The sequence below is a fragment of the Crassostrea angulata genome, chromosome 10 (assembly GCF_025612915.1).
Source record: "Crassostrea angulata isolate pt1a10 chromosome 10, ASM2561291v2, whole genome shotgun sequence".
In the NCBI taxonomy this organism is placed as follows: domain Eukaryota; kingdom Metazoa; phylum Mollusca; class Bivalvia; order Ostreida; family Ostreidae; genus Magallana; species Magallana angulata.
In genome coordinates, this window is record NC_069120.1 from 5,895,358 (window position 1) to 5,912,679 (window position 17,322).

Below are 17,322 nucleotides of genomic sequence, written 5' to 3' on the forward strand. Positions count from 1 at the left end.
AGTCGGAAAATGTAAAAAGTTTGCAGACAGACGGACGGACGCCGGACAAATAAGTTATCAATATAGGACCTAGCTCATTTGAGTTTTCAGCTCAGGAAAGCTGAAAAAAAAACCCGCCTTAGTTTTGGATGGATTTTCTTAGCGTTTCGAGAGAAATAATGAATGTGCGAAAAGAACGCTGGCCTTTGGCTCAGGTGAGCTAAAACGGAAATCGAATGACACGGTTGCTTGCTTGCTTATTTGTTTTTCTTATCTCATTTTTTGTAATGGTTGCATTGATTGAGAAATCCATCATCGGGTACCCACAGTTGATCCTTGACGTGATCACTCGTGGCTATCCGACGGTGTGAAAAAACCTTGCTTGTATTGATTGTGCGAATTGCCTTCCGTAGTATTGCATATATAATCTAATTTTAGCGAAGGGGAATTCCATCTTTAGATACAAGCCATTACGACTAGGAACGCAGACAAGTTCCAGGTCCGGATTAAACAAATCTCAATGTCTGAGGACGACACAAAGGTAATGGACGTGGAGGAGGAGGAATGGCGTGGACAACTGGTGGAGCAGGGCGATCTCAAAAGTCAAAATGAGCGGCTGGCCCCGTACCAGACCATGAACAGTACCGGGGGTTATGTGTACAGCACGGACTATGAGACCCAGTTAATGAGGTTCTTGTGTATTGGTACCACGGGAGGGACATATTACACGGGAGAGGCGGAACTCACAAGAGAGAATACCCGCTGCATAGACAGGTACGTCACGTGGCTGTTTAACATTTTACACTCACAAGCTGTGTTGACTGCATGGGGTACAGGACTGGCTGTCAAGTTGCCAACGCTGCACTGTCTGTTCAATAGGCATTGTCCCTTGGTGCCCCTTTTAGTCAAGACAACACGTCAAAAACGTTTGTTCTTAAGCTGGCCTGAGTGCTTAGGGTACAAGACCGCGCAGATATAGCTCTGACGAAATGCATAGTCATATGCTGCAATAGGTATTGTCTCTTGGTGACCTATATGGTTCCCTCCATACAATATAAAATACTATCATTCCACTAACTGTCCTACCTTGAAAATATATCACAAATGCATAATTATATAATATGTCTACATACAATTGTATATACAACTAGAGCAGAGCTCGTGGCAAAGCCCCGAGTAGGTCTTCCGTTGTTGCTGCGAGTTGAAAATATATGTTATATGGTGTCAAACGATTATAATGACTATACTTTCAGTTCTGCTTTTGTTATAAAAAATTGTTGTGATTGAAAGCCTGTATATAAAACGTGTTTTGAAACAAAAAAAGGAAGAAAATATTTTAGGAAAACTATTTGTCGAGCAGAGTTCATGTAATGGTTTCAAACATTCTTTAAAAAGTGAGATGTTTAATGGCGAGTTTAATTTTCAAGGGTAGCAAGCATTGTTATAAACAGTATGTACTCATGATTCATGTCAGGAATTGTATTTCTTTTTTAAACTGAACCCGCCTACAAAACACGTAAACCTTTCTCAAAGATAACTTCTAAATTAAAATATTTCTAATTTTTTGAAGACTATGTGCAAGTTTAGAATTGCGTGCTGACAAAATTTACAGACCCTAAAACGTACTACTACACCAAAAAAGCGTGCGGCCTACGTGCGAGAAACGTTTCGTGTAAACCTTTTAGAGTTTCATGTAAACCGTTTAGAGTTTCGGGCAAAGCGTGTAAATCGTTTCGAGCAAAGCGTGCGAGAACCGTGTGAAACGTTCATCAGATTTCATTCGGAACTCTCTGACAAGTTAATTGTTTCAAAATGGCGCCCGTGTTTTACATTACTTTAACAAAATTGAGCGAATTTTTAACAAACAAAAGAAAGGTATATAATTATATTAAAAGACGACTAGTAACAGATAATTACATGTATATTTAACGTTTTCATGCGATGTTTCAGTACTGAAACAATATTAAAATTCGCTATACATAAAAAATATTAAATACAGTTAGCGAAACATGATTTCTATTGGAACAAACCTAAATCAACTTTAACTTGCACTATCATGTTTTGATAAGCATGTATTTTTATTATCTATTTACATCGATAACTCTTACTGAGACCATTCGGCTGTGTACAAGCAGCACACATAACCTCGGACATCGGGTGAGACCTGCACCTGGCTAAACCTGTCAATCAAACTCTGTGTATTTGTTTTCATTGGATGGTCAGGCGTCTCTCTTTTGTCAAAAGCCAATGGAAAATTAATGACTTCAAGGTAATCGGAATACGTATTTGATGAAGCACACAATGATAGAAAATTTATTAATTATTTGAACAAAATTAAATGTAAACATAGAAAGGTAATAAAAAATTAAATTATTATGGGAATCTATACGCATGGTACTCAATTCAAATAGATTATATTATGATTTTATTATTTTATGTAGTAAAATCACCCTTCCAACTGTTACTCAATTACATAACAATTGATGACCTGGGGCTATAAATGTTCTGAGCTGTGTGCGCTGAAGCGACACAAGATTCTCGGTCGCATGCGGCAATTGAATTAACACAGACTGGCCGAATAAACAAACGGATGGGAAAGTGAAACAAAATGTTACACATAAGAAACCACCAAAAATGATTTTCGACAGATCTTGCTATCTTTTCTCCAATTAAAAAAAAAATCCAGCGCGAGCACCTGTCAGCGGGGCGGGAGGTGGGGGGGGGGGGGGGGGCAGCAATGAGTTCGCTTCCACAATGAAACTATAGTAGTGATTAATATGTGACCGATAGAATCTAATCTAAAGTTGTTTAAACTCATGTGAATATTTTTTAAAATAATCATCGAATACCTCAATTCAGGGCATTCCTTTATCGTGCTAGCACCTACCGCAAACATGTAACATGGAACTTTGATTATAATTTGATTTGATTTTTAAACTACCTTATACGCTATCGTATAAATCAATGCTTAATCAACTGTACAAGTAAAATAAATTTATCTTTTCATCTTAAACCAATATAATAGTTGAAAACATAATAAAATATAGTTGTGTCCGTGCAAAATATGAAACATAAACGCGTCATAGGGTACATGTAGAAGAACACGAACCGACCGCGGATCACTTATCCACTCGCGCCGGATCTCCTCAGCCATGTGCGAGGGATGATCATCATTTACATAATGTAAATGTTTAATATTTGAGGGGGGGGGGTGTTGATTTAAAACATTAATTGTACAGTTTTTAAAGTAGTTTACATAAACAAACCAACCATTAGTTTATGTCTAACGATTTTTCCGATTTGGAGTAATATCGTTCATTAATATTCATTTACACTCAAATATTTAATTAAATATATACAAGGAGGACAAACTTTTATAACATAAAATTGAAACAGTTCTTGTATATACGGCTATATTAACTCAAACACGTTCATATGCATGTAAGTGTAAGTCGCGGTGTGCGAATCTTGTGTATTAAATAACCGTTTACCGCTATGTAATGCAGCCGTCGCTGATCTCCTCGGCCGTGGGCAAAGAATATATTTCGTAAAGGTACAACGCACAGAAACGCACAGCTCACAACCAAGGAAGATTTGAAAAGTTTGCAATATAATGACCTTACTCTATCAAATAGAAGTTATATATTTTAAACTTAAACCCCACAATTGATCTATGTCTATTATTGCTTTAGAGAATGACATTGCTTTTATTAATTAAATGAACTATTTCTTACTTGACATCCAATCGTTTAATCCACAAAAGATTTTGTGTAATCAAAACTAAAACAATTCTTGAGTTCGCGGCTAAATAAACTCATATATGAGAGACGCAACTCTCGTGTATTAGATAACCGCTGACCGCTAGGTAGTCCAGCCGCGAGCATGGTGACCGATTTTCTCGGCCGCGGGCGAGGGAGAGCTTACGTAATGGCACACACACACAACTCTGATTCAAGGTAGATTTTAAATGCATGGAGTTAATAAATAAAATGTAATGCATAGTTTTTTAATTCCATATTTTGTGGTTTAAAAGAAAAGAAAAAGAATGTTTTGTTTTCCAATTGCCGTTTTTAATGATTGTGCACTATAAGAACTTAACAACAATGACTTAAATTCCTAAAAAAAAAGCATGTACTCCAACAAAAAAAAATTCTTATAAATTAATGCCTCCTGTATAAACCAGCATACTTTCTGCGACAACTTTATGCCAGTTGTACGCACAAAGACTTTCGTTAACTTGTCAAATGAAAACAGGTACATGTCAACATGTAAAGCTTTTTACACTCATACTACACAAATCACTTACAAAATAATATTGTTACGACCTTTATGAGATCCCAACAAACAACTTTTCCAGCGACATCCATATCAAAATCCAAACCGTTTTTGAGTTATTAAGCAAAAACTTTTAGGGGCTATTGGCCCTTAATTTTAGGGGCCAGCCCTTTTTTATTGGTGTCAAATGAAAGCCCTTGATATTCTGCACAACTTTTATTCTACATGTCTTAACAAAATATTTTTCGTTAAAAAGATATAAAGGAAAATATGTCTAAATTTTTGCACTTTTTGGAATCCTGTTTTTTGACCCCCTACCTTATCCTAAATAAGGACCGTAATCCAAAAACAAAAACCGATGTATACAACTTCAATGTCTTTGTTATTCAAATTCGTTGGATTCCCATTCCCTGCTATCATAGTCTCTGAGCCTTTGTCTGGAAACCAAAGGCCCTAAAAAATTTTAAAAGGGGAATAACTCGTTAACGGAAAGGGAATTCTAACTTTTATGAATTGATGAAGATAGTGTTTTGTAAAGTCCATTAGCCCTGAAAATTTGAGCAAAATCCGTTCAGAAATGAGCACGATATGAAGCCTCAAAGTTCGCGTCTAGGAAGAAAAAAAAAAAAAAAGAAAAATAAGAATAATCTTAACCCGCACAATAATAGAAAGGTCTTCCGTTGGAAACGGAAGACCTTAAATACATATGTATATAATGTGTTTGTATTAACACTAACATATTGCTTTAAGGAATTGTGTATTTATAGTTTAATTCTGTACTTGCAAATAAATGTATACCCTTGCATATGTGTATGACAAACTGATGTGTGTTATATCAGATGTACCTCCCATTGTAACTTACTATGCTGACTCAACAGTACAATATTTATATATTTCATCCATTATTTGTTATAATCATGTTGTTTTATTGTTTTAATGCATATACCCCCCCCCTCCACCTAGGGCCCTTGATTGGTGAATAAACATATCTATTCCTGTAGCACGAATGTACATGTATACGTGTATGCAGGCACTGGAAGTTAGTGGAGAGGCGTATATAGCTTTTATTCATAATGGTTATGCCTTTACACTTCTCTAAAAAGAAAAGAATTGAATGTAGATAATTTTATAGTTGTAGTTTTTGCCACAGTCACTTGACGTCAAATGCCTGCCATAAAATTCTACATCTTTCTTCTGTTTTACAGGTTGATAAACAGTGGAAGGGGGAAAGATGTTGTTGAACTTGTCCGTGAATTCAGCGTGGGGAACCGATCATGTAAGCAGCGCCCCTTACTGTACACCCTGGCCTTGTGTTGTAGGTCTAACGACCCGGTCACAAAACACGAGGGCTACAACGTTCTGTCCGATGTTTGCCGAATTCCAACGCACCTGTTTGAGTTCATAAAATGCTGCGAAGAAGAAAGCGCGGGAACAGGGTGGGGACGAGCACACCGCAGGGCCATTGCCAATTGGTACTTGAATTACGGGAAGAAGGGCAAAGGGGAGTTTTTGGCCCTTCATATGACGAAATACAAGACTCGTTTTGGATGGAACCACAAAGATGTGTTTCGCCTCTGTCACATCAAACCGGAAGTGGATCATCCCGAGATCAAGTATTTGGTCATGGTCAGCACCAGGGGCAAGAAAAAGACTGACACGAGCGACTTCGTCCAGCAGGAAAAGCAGAAACCAGGGTATGAAAACTCAGACTTGAAGAAAGTAATGGTATTTATGGACGCAGTGGAGAAAGCTGAGAAATGTAGGGACTCCAATACAATGACACGCTTAATTTTAGAGCACAAATTGACGCGGGAGCACGTACCTACCGATTTGTTGAAGTCCAAAGAAATTTGGAAAGCCTTGATCAAATTCATGCCAATGACAGCCATGATCAGAAATCTTGGGAAAATGTCTCAATTGGAACTGTTGGAGCCCGGAAGCTTTGAAGAGAATCTTACTATTTCGAAACTGACAAATCCAGAAATGCTCACACGTGCAAGAATTCACCCATTTACCCTTTTAGTGGCCTTGAACCAGTACAAGAAAGGTCAAGGTGAGCTTGGGTCATTGAAATGGCAGACGAATGACAATATCTCTAAGGCTCTGGAGGATGCGTTCTACATGTCGTTTAAGAACGTCAAGCCCACAGATAAAAGATTCTGTTTGGCTGTTGACGTCAGCGGTTCGATGAATGTTCCAGTGATGGGCACTCCAACCATTTCGGCCCGTGACGCCGCGGCAGCCATGATGATGGTCACAGCTCGCACTGAAAAGAATTTTGAAGTGGTGGCGTTTTCAGGAGGTCTTAGGCCACTAAACATCAAAGCCACCGACAGCCTGGAAAACGTGCTGGACGAGTGTGCCTCTCTCCCATTCTGCGGCACAGACTGTTCCCGCCCCATGATGTACGCCATGGAGAATAAGAAGGAATTCGACGTCTTCATTGTCTACACGGACTCGGAAACCTACTTCGGTAACATCCACCCTTCGCAGGCTTTGGTGAACTACCGTTCGATGTCTGGAATCCCTCACGCGCGACTGATCGTCTGCGGGATGGCAAGCAACAGTTTCACCATCGCCGACCCTAACGATCCCATGATGATGGACGTTGTTGGCTTTGACACCAACGCTCCACAAGCCATCCAAGAGTTTGTGTTGGGACATATTTAATCTCCACCCAAGCCATCCAAGAGTGTGTTGGGACACATTTAATCTCGACGTCAACGTCATTTCACCAGCGGTTTGGTATATACCATGTAAACAAAATATAAACTATACACACAAATAGAATATTTGTAAGAAAACTAATGACGAGATTATTATGACATATTCGTGTACATCTATGTAAATTTTCTGTCACTAATCATTTTACGAACTGACACGCTTCATTTAATTTGTGTATGTTTATTAAGTATAACCAATGTTTATTGTCTGTTTTATATTTGAATCATTTCTGTTTAGCTGTTTTATTAATATTTTCCGATCATGCTTTTGCTTGATACATAATATCTTTGACCAGATCCAATATAGTGTGGCCATAATTTTCGTATTTCATTTTTCAACCCAGTCCAATTTTTAACAAATCTTGAACCTTAAAAATATATATATATTTCTCGCTGCGTTAATAACAGGATGTAACTTAATCATCATTAAAAATAATTGAAATATAACTCGTGTATAGCAACTTTTTAAAATGGCGAAAAATGATGTTAGTTTCTGTGTAAAAAACATACAAAAAGTGATCGAATAACAAACTTACCGTTTTTTTGCAATGTATTAAGAATATTTTTAACGAGTAACTACTTCAAATTTTCAAGCGCAACACCACATTTCTCTTTGATTTTCTATTGCGATGTTATGTGTAAATTCATAAGATAAATTTACAATTAAGTTTGCTGGCATTTTCTTAATTTCCTTTGACAAAATTTATAAAAGTAAATTTGTTTAATTATGAAAAAACACGTTTTACTACAATGAAAGATATTATTGGCTAGGCCTCCAAGATTTCCTAGATACTACTAAGTTAGTGTTACGATCATTTACAGATAATTTTCAATCATTTCATTTTTAAAGTTTTTTTTAAAATGTAGAATAATCAGAAATGTGACTATGTTATCTGCATAACCATTAAAAAAGAGTGTCAAACACGTGGTAAATTTTATTTAATTGCATAATGCGAAATAGAAGTAGGACTTTGGTACATAGTGCATGATGCTTTGCAAGTGCGCGCCTCTCCCATTCTGCGGCACAGACTGTTCCCGTCCCATGATGCACGCCATGGAGAATAAGATTTTCGACGTCTTCAACGTACTGGCATAAAAATTTATATAAGGTCAATGATCAAAATTTTGAAATGAGGTGTCTTTATTAATCGTTGAAAGCATTTTTCAAAATGTTTGTAGTGTGTGCCACACGATATTCTAGATAAAAAAGTGAGATAAAACCAACAGAAAATATGCAAAATTATTTTGACGAACAAATAAAATTCCCATGCACTTTAAATTTTACAGAACTACCAAAAATGTTTCAGTGAAACATATAGTCAGAAAAAATAGCTCGAATTTCCTGTTTTGCTAAAAGTCCAACTTTGTTCGAGCCTAATTCCATTATATAGTAAAAATATCGAATATTTTGTAAATAATATTTCACTTTATAAATACTTTTGTAATTAGAGCAGATTTTACTCATGACATTGCACTTTATAACAACCCGAATTCCTGAGTAAACAACGTCCTTAAAGTGCAACTTTCAATAGTCTTCGACGCCACTGAACTTTAGTCAATATTTTTACTCATTTATTAGAATATTGTAAACTATACAATATATACATTTATTAAATATACAGAACACATTTCTGTCGATCTTCTGTCCATCCGTCCGTCCGAGATCACTTGCCAGGGGCTTATCTTCCCTCCCCTTTACCCAATCTGACTCATACTTTACCTACTGAGTGCTTTTGGGTAAAGGCTGTGCAGTGACCTTGAAAAACGTTTCTACATCAAGGGTCAAGGTCATATCAGTACAACGCAGTAAGAAACATGTCAGAGCATATTTACTCACTCCTTAGCTCTATCTGACTCATACTTCACATAAACAAAACTTTTGGGTAAGGGTGGGCAGCGACCTCAAACCAAGTTTCAAAGTCAAATGTGAAGGTCATAGCAGATCTCTTTAAAATCCAGTTTTAGGGGTCCTTTGAAGTTGCTAAAATAAAAGAAAGAAAAAGGTGTGACCGAAATCTTGTCAAACCAGTTGCCACTTTAGGCAATGTTAAGAAAGTTCAAAATTGTATTGAAAGTGTTATGGGTATTGATATAAATGAGAAAGATTATAATCAGAGTGCCCGTTTACAAAATCCAACAATTTTGGCTGATTTTGACACAAAAGTTGGACATTTGACCAAAAAGAATAAGTTTAAAAGCTGGTGGATGAATATTAACAACTTTTCTCTGATGTCCCAAGGAAACAAAAGCAGCTTGTCATAACGTCATAGTTGGCGATGCTTTACCTATCAAACAACGTCTTATCGATTAAATCCCATAAAGTTGCAGTACAATAAGTACAATAAATGTTGTACAATGACGTTATTGAGCCAAGTAAAAGTAACTGGAGCTCACCATGTATTCTTGTATCAAAACTTATCGATTATGCACATATTTTAGAAAAGTGGATTCCGTCACTAAAACTGATTCCTACCCCATTCCTAGAATTGATGACTGTATTGGCAAACTTGGAAATGCCAAGTTTCCTAGAACAAAGTGATAGTGTAGATCGGGTTGTTTCTTATTTTTCTAAGAAACTTACCGAATGTAAACCAAATTATTCTACCATAGAAAGAGAATGTCTTGCTTTGTTGTTAACTTCACAGCATTTTGATGTTTATTTAAATGTTACTGTACATCCTATTCTTGTATGTACAGATCACAACCCCCTGACATTTTTGCATAAATTGTCAAACAAGAATTAAAGACTTACTAGATGGATCTAGATGGAAGAGTATAATTTAATTATCAAACATATCAAAGGTCAAGACAGTGTTATTGCAGATGCCTTGTCAAGAGTATCATGATTATTAGAACCATTTTAACAAGACCTTGGCCATTCGGTTGGACGTAGCAATCTATTTCTTGCGTCAAAACAAGTTAAAAATGACGCGGTTTCAAGCGAAAGATACACCGATTGCTTAATCTTAGCTCAAAAGCCAGACATATCTTGTTGATTTCAAAGAGCAATGGCTGAGTGGCCAGCAATGAAATAGATAGGTCTACGTGTGCTGTTTGACACAACTACCCAAAGTCCAAGCTCTTGTTAAAATGGTTCTATTTGTTGTACTTGTTTAATTTGACAATATGGGATGAAATGCTGGTGAGGGTCTCAAAGGGTATTTCTTGGTCACAGAGATTCAGCAACAAAACTTCGAGTTAATGCCCACCGTCTCAAATAGATTCTGCCAGCAAGTCACATGTCACACCTCCCCGCCTTGGTGACCCTGATAATGGTATGGCAGCTGAGTGACAGAGGCGAAAGACGCCTTTAAATAACCGGAACCAGTGACTAAGGGAAGGAAAACCCCAACAGAAAACTACTGGCCCACCGAGTCCTGGGGGGTTTGCCTAGGTTTATCAACCCTAACATGTAAAACGTATAATCGCTACAGAAACCAAATCCGAGGATTATAGACACAAGGGTAGGATCGAAGCTATTCAGGAAACTGAACACTTGATGGATGGCAGCCAAACCCAACAGGAAACTGACATCTAGATAGTGAACATCCCAATCTGATTAAAATCAGATCCTCGATGCTCCCGTTTTAATGATGTGTCGCCTCGTAGCGACACATCATTAAAACGGGAGCATCGAGGATCTGATTTTAATCAGATTGGTGAACATCCTTCACCCCAAAGAAGTATGTAGAGTTGGATGCTGCAATGTCCACACTCTCTACCAGACAGGAAAATTGGCTCAAGTCCTAAAGGAAATCATCCTACACAGAATGGCTTTAGTGATAGACCCATATCTCCACAAAGAAAAAGCTGGATTTACAAAAGGAAAATTATGTGCAGATCAATTTTTTTCCTTGAGGCTAGAACAGAGATATGATGGAACACCACACTATATGCCAATTTCATTGACTTTGTCAAAGCATTTGACAGTGTATACTGTCCTGCATTATGGAAGATCCTCATGCATTATGGCATACCCTACAAGATCATCTCCATCATACAAATGCTGTACAAGGACTTTCACGCAAAGGTGATCTGCGGCACAGAACTGTCATACAGTTTCCATATTCAAACAAGGGAGCGACAAGGATGCCTGCTCTCACCACTACTCTTTAACGTTTGCATAGATTGGCTTATGAAAGCCACCAACAGACAGGCCAATAGAAGAATATCCTGGACATTCCAACAGTCACTCGAAGATCTTGACTTTGCAGATGACATCGCTTTACTAGCACAGCGACATACTAGTTAGCATATTCAGTATGAGTATTTGGTGACCTTGTCAAATACAGCAGACAGATCGGACTTAATATAAATGTTAAGAAAACGATACAATATATTCAAAACAAACATAACTGAATTCCTCTTCTACGGTTCTGAGTCCTAGAATGTGACAAATACCATCATAAGAACTAGACACCTCCCAAACAAGATGCCTCCGTAGGATCCTCAAGGTGTTCTGGCCAAACATGATCAGCAACGAAGAACTGTAAAGGACAACTCTCTTAGCTGCCATATCCGACCAGATAAAAGAAAAACGATGGAAGTGGATTAGCCATGTAATGAGAAAGGAAACAGTAGAAATACCAAGGGTAGCCTTAAGATGGACTCCGCCTGGAAAAAGAAGCCGAGGGCAGCCAAAAAAATTTTTCTCTCACAAGAACGCTACGTTTAGATGTGTAATTATTGAAGGTAAATTGTTATGAGGATCAACGATTACATACAGCGGTTGCCGGGTAAGGCACAGGACATATCTATGACATTTATATGGAACTGTAAAAAAAACAATTTAATGAACATGTATTCTTACTCGTAGTGAAGCAGATGTTGACCGATATGATTATACAAGAAGGTCGTGGCTACTTTGAAAATTTCCCCAAATGTATAATGTACAAGCACTTATGTAATAATTTTTAAGTACAAGAATATTTAACAAAACCAATACCAACTGTATATGTACAATTTATAAGTAAATACTGTTTATTATCTCATCAACTTGAGATTTAGCGTGGCAGATAAAATGAGATTTTATAATATCCAAAGAAATGAGAGAGCTTGTAAACTATGTTCGTAATCACAGATTGAAGCTGTTTCATTTTATTTTAATAGGAAATAAGAAAGTTGTATGTAAAAAAAAGATTATTATGAAAAGCCTTCTGTCTTTAAACTTATTCAATTACCTTCAACAAAGAATATCAAAGAGATGTGCAATTTGGGAAAATACCTATATGAATGCTCAAAATTACGATAAAAATATATAAAATTATTGTTTTTGTTTTGAGAATATACTCTTCATTATCCTGTTTACTTTTGTCATGTACATTTTGCACACTGCTATGTGCAAACGCAGTCTAATACAAAATTGTGATGTTTTAAAAAAATGTCTACATATGTTTATTCACTTTACTTATGTATATATATGTTAAACCTATGATTCGTATGGTTCTTGGTAATAAAAGAAGAAAATAAATTTGGGTTCGATCACCGCTTGAGCTCAAATTTTTTTTTTTAAATGACAGCCAGTAGTTGCGGGCGCGTTAACCCACCTCATCAAAACAAAACAATTTTAAACCTTTCTGAGACCGCCAATGATCGCCAAATTGGTACAGCAAATGATTCTAGAAGTAATCTTTTTACAGAGGTGTTGAATTGTAAAAATTCGATCGGTAACGATGATTTTGCGGCATTGTTTACCGTGAGTACTCTTTACGGTCACCCTTAGTAATTTTGTGTCACAGACCTCCCCAGTGTTAGCAGATAATGATTTCATACTGCAGTAGATACATTTGATATTGAGACTTTAGAAACTTACCAAAAGAATGTCACATGGCTAAGCTGCTAGACTTGTGTTCGAATGATGAAACACTTATCTGCTGGTATCGAAATGCTTTGTGCTCGCGTGCAAAAGCTCTACCAGACTGTCCACCAGGTAAACTCTTGAGTAGAAAATCCACAAAAAGCGGTTCAAGCATAAAAAATATGCTAAAGACTGTTATATTTTGTATATGTTTCTCATGGGTGATAAGTCTTGTGTCAGCGAGATTTTCGATAAGAACAAGAGTTCTTCATATGTGTCAGACCTGAACAAAATCAACGCTGTAGAAATAAAGACCACAATTCAATTACTCGTTAAAAAAAAGCAAGTTTAGAGAACATAGTCAATTCTAAGGATAAGACAATTATCTCTTTAACATCTGATTTCAACACACTTAAATCAGATTTCGAACAACTTCAGTTCGATCATGACCGTCTCAAAGGAGATCGATGTCAAGGTTAACTAAATATGACGCTTTCCAAAAGCTCACGTCCGATAATTTTAAAATTTTGGACACAGAAAAAATGGAATATCAGATGGACAAAACCAAAACAGACGAAGAATTAAATAGGCTCTCAAAAGTAAGCACCAATTTTCAAAAACAACTCAGCGCGTTAAGTCCAAGCAAAACATACGCGAGTACTATCAAAGATACAATAAAAGAAACAAAGTCGTCAAAATTTGTGAGAAAAAGAAAGATGCCATCAGCCTAAACAGCAAAAAAGTTGAGGAGGTGCAAACATTCCTTTACCTCCTAGCCACAATAGACAAGACCGGAGGAACAGAAGCAGGTATAAAGAAAAAAACTATGGCTAGCCAGGAGTACATTTTCATCCCTGAGCAATTTATGGAAAACAGCCCAATATAGCACTAAGACCAAGCTGAGAATATTCAACATCTCTGTGTTACTGTGTTACCCTGAACTCTGGAGATCCACCGAAAAAGATGAGGAGAAGCTTGATATATTCCTCCGGAAATGTCTTCGGAGAATTTTGAAAATACACTGGCCAGACAAGATAGCAAACCATCAACTATTTGAACAAACAGCAACAACAACTCAAATATCAGAACTGCGCTGACCTGGGCTCCTGAAGGAAAAAGAAGGCGAGGAAGGCCAAGGAACATCTGGAGGCATACAGTGGAGAAAGATAAAAACTTGGGTGGATCAGTTGGAGAGAGGCTTGTTGTAAGCGACTGACGTAAGTGGCGTCTTTTGTCGCACGTCCTCATGCGTCCTCTGGGGCACGGAGAGGAAAAGTAAGTAAGTATAATAATGGGGCCTATTTAGCAAAGCGAGCATAATGCAAACAGGGAGCGCATGCGAGCACATCATAATGCTAATACCTCGCGGAAGGGGGCACAACCCTAAAAAGGCTTATTGAAGGGGCTCAACAAAGCAAGCTGGAGGCGCATATTTAGTTCTATCTAATTTTCATATGCTTTCAAACATGAATGCTAAACGTATCGCCTTGAATTTCTTTAATTTTTTCTGTAGTTTATTAGTGAGGTCAAAATTCTATGGGGGTCAGTTTTCAACGTGTGGAGGGTCGTAGATCTACAGGTCTGGAATGTTTTTCTACTGAAGAAAAAGGACCCTACTTGTCATAGAATACTGACCCTGGGTCAGTTTTCTCCGTAGAAATTTGACCCCCGGGTCAATATTCTACGGGGGTCACTTTTCATCGTTACACCGGCAAAATGACGTCCGTATCAAAAAGGATAGTGTCCAGGGGTAGTATTCTTGCATTGGCATAGATAAATAGCTCCCCCCTCTCTCTCTCTCTCTCTCTCTCTCTCTCTCTCTCTCTCTCTCTCTCTCTGACTTCCATGTTAGAGGGGGACCTATAATTTCATATTCAAATATAAGATCTGCCTCGTTGAAATACTGGTATAATCTATACTTATAAATTAAGGCGTTTTGCAAATAAACTACAAAATGCCTGCACCAGAGTACTTGCTTACACATTTGGCATTTCAATTTCAATACATGTTAGATGACGTCCTTAAGGTATAACTGAATTTTAACTGATAAGTTCTTATTGTGTAATTAATCAAAAACCTACTTTCATTTTCGATGAACAAGCCCGAAATGGCAAAAATGAGAGTAAGGTGGTGGACACGTTTTGGCGGATCCAAGTCAGGGATAGTCTCGATCAAAATATACAATTGTAATGAAATAATATTGAATGTTTACTTAAAGAGTGAATATATTTACCGTAAGCCTATTTAGAGAATACATAGAAGTTAAGATTTGACAAGTGTTGAATAAATGAAATGAGTCAATTCGCTTCTTTAGTGAGCGATTTTAGTTTTGATACTCATTCGCTTGCGAAGCACGACCTCTGGTGAGAGAATTGGATAGAACTTTCCAGAATGGGGTAACCAAGAACACGAATTGACTCATTAACGAAAAGTGTAGGACGAGTTCATCATGCATTGCGGGCAGATACCTTGGATCGGACTTCGATTAACACAAAAAGTTGATAAATAAAATGGAACATTTAATGCGATTTTAGAACTTTCCAGAACGATGTGCCTAAAAATGGGTTGACTAATTAACATCATGGCGGAAAGTGTAGGGCGAGTTAACTATCGGACAGATACTTTGAATCTGACAACTCTGTTTGGTTGTAAACTTAAGACCAATTAATTTGTAAACATTAATGAAAAGATTATTGTATTCTACATCTATATGAATAAATGATGTATATATAAAACGGGGAAGTTTAATGGGGATGCACCCCCCTCCCTCCAGATTTTTTTTTAAAACAGTCTTTTATTAGAAATTCTTATTTGGGACAGTAATAGAAATTATATTTGAAATTGACCTAAAGAACCAAATGTAGAGAGATATACACTAAAGACATATTCACACTGGTTTGGAATAAATACAACAAAAAAGGTTTTTTTTTCAGTCAGCTGCAACAAACAGGATTAAGGCCACGTACATGTATATATTATCAATTTCAGTTTAGATTTTTCATCCCTGTCCGCTCCTCTAAATATCAAACAATGCAGTTTGTTTTTTATTTCAATTTAAAAGTATAAAATAAGGAAAAAATCGGACGAAGTATATACAAAAATGAACAAAGAAATATGGTTCAACATATTAAGCATAATATCATAATAATATGTAAAGTGTTAACTTCCGCGCTTGCGCGGCTAGAGAATAGTTTAACAAATTGATACATGTATTGACTTTCATCTAATTATCATATTTTGATTCAGTGGGTAGGACTCAATATTATATGTCAAGAAAAGGTCTATCTCGTTAAAATACTGGATGCAGATAATTAATATTTATATTGATGCTTGTTTTAATTTAACCCTATGATATTTCATGCAAAGGTAGGGCCCAATATTATGGCTCAAAAAAGTTCGCCAGTTGAAAAAAGAACATGTCGTTCCTCATAGTGAAACAAGAAAGTACTAGCTTATAGTAATTAATAGTAATTAATACATACTGGTACATTTATTGCTGTTCATATAAATTACATTTTGATTTCGGGGTAGGGCCCAATATTATAGCCCAAGAAAAGGTCCGGTAGTGGGTTTAATAAAGATTTTTCAATTGATCTTCTTAATGTTGGAGTGGAACATGATATTAACCTCAAAGTAAATTTTATTTAAAAGTATTCAGAGTAGCTACAAATAATTTTTACTAATAATTGATTTTCATCGTAAAACATTTTAATTAAAAGAGTGAGACCCAGTATGTGTACAAGTATTTTATCCTTAAAAACGTCAAGTTAGTGTAATTTTAAATAAGGGAAGTAGTTAAACATATTTACAATATGCTTTTATCCAACGAATTTTTAAAATGTAATTAAGAAGTAGTATGACCAAAATAGTTATGCAAGTATTTTTATCAATTGAAACAAAAACAGTTTTTAAAGAAAGAGAGCGCACAAGATTGTAAGTTTGCAGGAATCCTCGACACGAATCAATTGGGATTTAAATGTCTATAACCTCGAAAGGCTATGTACAGGTTTCAACAAAAATATATTATGTTGAGAGTCGAAGTACATGGCTATTCCGGTTATTAAAAAACTCACAAAGCTTTCAAAAAATGGCAATGAGAGGTAAACCGATAACTAGGTGGAAATGTTAATGAAAACATTATTTAATGAAGTTATATTGTGTTATCCTAAAAAACTAGTAATAAGAAAAGAATTTTTTTATAGTGTTCATACAGCAGATCTAGAAATCAATAAAAACAAATTAAAATATACCGGTATATTATAATTCAACATCATGTTATAATAACATACATTTAAAACAAAAAAAGTTTAATTTTTTTTAAAAAGACCACCAGTTGGATTTGAACCCAAAACACTGAATGTATGTATTCACTAAATCCAGGACGAAACCACTGAGCCACGGAGACTTGTCAATATATGCTCTATAAAGTACTGTTTGAAACACCACTGTCATATCAATGGACTTTGTTTTTTATCCTTCAAAAAATAATTTTAAAAGTACATAATTAGTCATCTCTGGGTCATCTCTCCATCTTTTTTTTAAATGCGA

At 36.4% G+C, this 17,322-nt stretch overlaps 1 protein-coding gene across 1 annotated transcript; it reads left to right on the forward strand.

Annotated features, from left to right (window-relative positions):
- Positions 1-423: 423 nt before the first annotated feature.
- On the forward strand, positions 424-7,904 carry LOC128166301 (RNA-binding protein RO60-like). The gene is made up of 2 exons (XM_052831393.1): positions 424-753; positions 5,460-7,904. The coding sequence occupies exons 1-2, from the start codon at positions 500-502 to the stop codon at positions 6,922-6,924; spliced, it is 1,719 nt and encodes a 572-aa protein (XP_052687353.1). The 5' UTR covers positions 424-499; the 3' UTR covers positions 6,925-7,904.
- Positions 7,905-17,322: the final 9,418 nt, after the last annotated feature.